This window comes from Aplysia californica, unplaced genomic scaffold (assembly GCF_000002075.1).
Source record: "Aplysia californica isolate F4 #8 unplaced genomic scaffold, AplCal3.0 scaffold00090, whole genome shotgun sequence".
NCBI lineage: Eukaryota > Metazoa > Mollusca > Gastropoda > Aplysiida > Aplysiidae > Aplysia > Aplysia californica.
In genome coordinates this window covers 818,119-822,014 of record NW_004797360.1, presented here as the reverse complement: position 1 = coordinate 822,014, position 3,896 = coordinate 818,119, and the positions used below count along the sequence as shown (strand labels likewise).

Here is a 3,896-nt window from a genome sequence, read left to right as displayed (position 1 = left end):
CATATATGTATATGGGCAAACAAAGACAAGAAGGAGGTGAAATAATGACATTAACTGTTTGATCGGAAGGGAGCGTGTGTGTGTGTGTGTTGTTGTTGTTTTTTTTGCAAGTGTTTTACGGTGCTCGCAAAAGCATAAGGTCAAAAGCGCACGGGACACTTTAAGCATTTACAGTTGGTAGGAATTTTTAATAATTTTGCCCAGATGGCTGCCGAAGCCTACTCTTATAGATTTTGGACCACCAAGGGAATTTAACCTGCACAACTTGCACACAAGATCTCCGAGATTTTTTTCCCTTATCAGAGAAAGCCAGGGGTAGTTCTTACATACCATAAGATCAAGAGTGTGGCTGAAAGACAACAATAAGGAGCCAAGGAGTAACAGTAAAAAGGCAGATAGAGTCAGGAGCCAATAGTTAGGGTGGGGCAAAGGAGGGGAGGGGATAAGGCAGAAGGTGGGGACGAAAGCAGACAACAGAACATTGTTAGAGAGCAGGACAGGATGTGAAAGTGAGAGGAGAACATTTTAGGGAAGAAAATTTTTAGTAGCTTTTTTAAAAATGTGGCCTAAATAAGGTCACCCTTGATTAAATTTTAAAGAAATATACATCTATTTTGAATAGCAGAAGAAATATCTGCGGATGAAGGAGGTGGTGGAAGCTTGGTGTCAGAGGTCTAGCGGGGTGATAATATTATAGTGTAAAGTGCATAGAGCTTGCTGTCAAGCCAGGATATGAGCTATACAAATGCTATTCATTATTCATTGTAAAGCGGAGAGGCAGTAAAAAACAACCACACCAACAGACAAACAGCTTGAGGGCCTTAATCAAACAGAGCTTTGCCTGTACAAATATCGACGCCAAAGCAGAAGAAATGGTTACTTACACTTTTCACTGTTTCGAGAAAAATGAGTTCGCAACTTTGACATTTTATTGAAAATCTAAATAACATAGTCGAAAAAAAGAAACACTAATATCTCAATATCAAATCAAGCTATGGCTTGGATCACAGAGGTAAAAGAGAGGCTTAAAATCTCACAACCTATATCGATTACTTCATTTTCAGCAAAAATGGATATTGTCACTTTTTGTACCCGTCCATCGATACAAAGATTTAGAGAGGGGGCTCTCGTGGCCTAGAGGTTAAGGTGTTCGCCTTTCATTCAAAAGTCCCGGGTTCAAATCCGGGTGGCGACAAAAAAAATTTCTTCTGTAAAGTCTCCTTTCAGTTCACCTCTTTTCCAGCTCTCTAGCAATGTTCTGTCGTCTGCTTTCGTTGCCACCTTTTGCCCTATCCCTTCACCCCCTTTGCCCCATCCTATTGGTTCGCTGACTCTTTCTGCAGCCTTTCTAATGTTACTCCTTGGCTCCTTCATACTGCTGTCTTTTAGCCACAACCCTGATCTTCAGGTAGCAAAGATCTACACCTAGCCTTCTTGGGCAAAGGCAAAAAGTCTCGGAGGTCTCGCGTAACAGTTGAGCACGTTAACTCTTTAAACCCTAATTTTTTCCACCGTTTCCCAGAGTTTTTTTCTACACTCTCCTAAACCTGGTTCACAATGTCTCATTATAACCCCAAAAGCTTGCCTCCAACTTCTTAATAGCAAAAAAACAAAGGCTTAGTCATTACTAAAAAAATTTGGTTCGGGAACAGTTCCCCCCAAAACAAGAAGAAAATAGCACTAAATTAAACAAAAACAGTTGTCACTAGTATCGATGGGGAACAGGGTAATTCCTGCCGGAAGCTCCCAGCGTCCGATGGGGTAGAGTTAAAGATCCCTTGGTGGTCTAAAATCGATAAGAGTAGGCTTCGGCCGCCACCGGGGCAAAATTCAAAATTTCCTACCAATTGAAAATTGGTTAATGTGTCCCGCGCGCTCATATGACCTTATGCAGTTGCGAGCGTCATAAAACACTTACCAAAAAAGAAAATAAAAAAATACAAAGAGGACAGTAACGGTAATAATTGCATTTAAATAGAGCACATATCCATGCTCTAAACGCTTTACAGCCACTGTTACCCAAACAGACCATAGAACACTCAGAAACATTCTCGGCTTCCCGGGAAGCATACAGTGCAAGCTGTAGACTGCACATGCTCAAAGACTAACTTTCTATAGCCGGGTACCCATTCCCACCTGCGTGAAGTGAGGAGAATTTGTGTAAAGTGCCTTTCCCAAGGACACAACATTTGCGAGTCTCAGAGCCTAGCCACTAGGCCACCGTTGCCAAACAAGTATTTTGGAAAGAGACGGCGCACACTACATAAAGTTTTGACAAATCCTTTTTGACATGGTTTGATACACTTGAAAATGGCAAGATTTTTCTTCATGCAGGGGTAAAAGATACCATTTTTGACACAATTCTAACCCTCCAAAATGAAGCACATTTGATCAATTTTCTATTCCAGGTCATGATAGGGTAGGCCTACATTTGAATCAGAATGCTGCTACTAGTATAATGTACTGCTACTACAACTACTACTACTACTACTACTACTACTACTACTACTACTACTACTACTACTACAGTACTACTACTACTATCACTACATTTGATGTTGTAAGTGCTACACATGGAGTCTTCTTCCCTGTGTTCTTCGCCTAGATCTCAGGGCTAGTCCACTGCTAGTTCTTCAACCTGCATGCAGTGCAGTAGCTGCTTTTTACGTGTCGTAGGTGACCATTTTTTCTTTGCACCTGGAATGCGCTATGCTCTCATAGACTTCCAGGTCAAATCTGATACTGATAAAACAAAGCTAATGAGGTATATTCTAGGGTCTATTTCATCACACGGTATTCTCTGAGTCAGTGCCATTACCCCACCCAACCCGACCTTACCCGGCCCCACCCAACTCGATCTGATCTGATCATGCAGTGCAAGTCCATTTGACCAAAGAACACCCCTTTTAGTATGCAGTGCACACTGCCAATCGAATTCAGTTGAATTAAGTCTGAGCTAGCCAGGTTTTCCTCTCTGGGGAGCAAAAGGTACATGTACCATTTTGGCACGATATGACCAACTCGACTTATGACCTTGAAAAACAAACACATTTGAATTTGACGGTCGCAATATCAAATTAATTAGTCGAAATTGGTCGAATTTTGCCAAAATAGTAGCCTTTACCCCTCTGGCCCTGATTTGATTAAAACAAATTCAATTGGCAGCATGCACTTGATATTATAGACAGAAAGCGAGGTAGGTACCTGAACGGGTGATGTGGTGTGATATGGCAGAATGATCTCTGTGATGGGAGGTATTTTGACGTCTGGGCCGAGGACACGCACTTGACCACCACTGGTCAGATTTTGACAGGTGTAGCTGCCCACGGACTGGTCTAAACACAATGTAAAACACATAAAATTAGAAATGGGGGAATGGTATAGAGAGAGACAAACAGAAAGAGAAGGAAAAGAAAGAGAAAGTGAGTGAGAGAGAGAGAGAGAGAGAGAGAGAGAGAGAGAGAGAGAGAGAGAGAGAGAGAGAGAGAAGTGAAGCAAATGAGAGAGGGAGAGAAAGATAGAGATGGTAGATATATTATTATACGTTGGGACAGAGGGAGAAAGGAATTGTGAGAAGACAGGTGAGAAACAAAGATATAGAAATGAGAGAGAAAAAATAGAAAGAAAGAAAGAGAGAGAAGATAAATACATAGATACAAAAAAAGGAGAAAGAAACAAAAAAGGGGGTTAAAAAAGGTGAAACGACACAAGCAAAAAATAGAGAGAAAGGAGACAGAGAGAGAAAGAAAGAAAGAGAGAGAAGATAAATAGATTTACAGATAGAGAGAGAGAGAGAGAGAGCGAGAGAGAGCGAGACAAAAGAAAGAGAGAGAGAGAGAGAAAGAGAGAGAGAGAGAGAGAAATTTGCGGAGAGAGAGAAAGACAGACACTCTTTA

The 3,896-nt window shown here is 41.3% G+C and overlaps 1 protein-coding gene across 1 annotated transcript in view; it reads right to left on the bottom strand.

Annotated features, from left to right (window-relative positions):
- The window catches only part of LOC101855936, a gene marked incomplete in the record, with an annotated part of 39,216 nt that overhangs the window by 17,828 nt on the left and 17,492 nt on the right, over positions 1–3,896 (bottom strand). Inside the window, 1 exon segment of the mRNA XM_005094842.3 lies at positions 3,205–3,335. Within this exon segment, the coding sequence (XP_005094899.2) occupies positions 3,205–3,335 (131 nt within the window).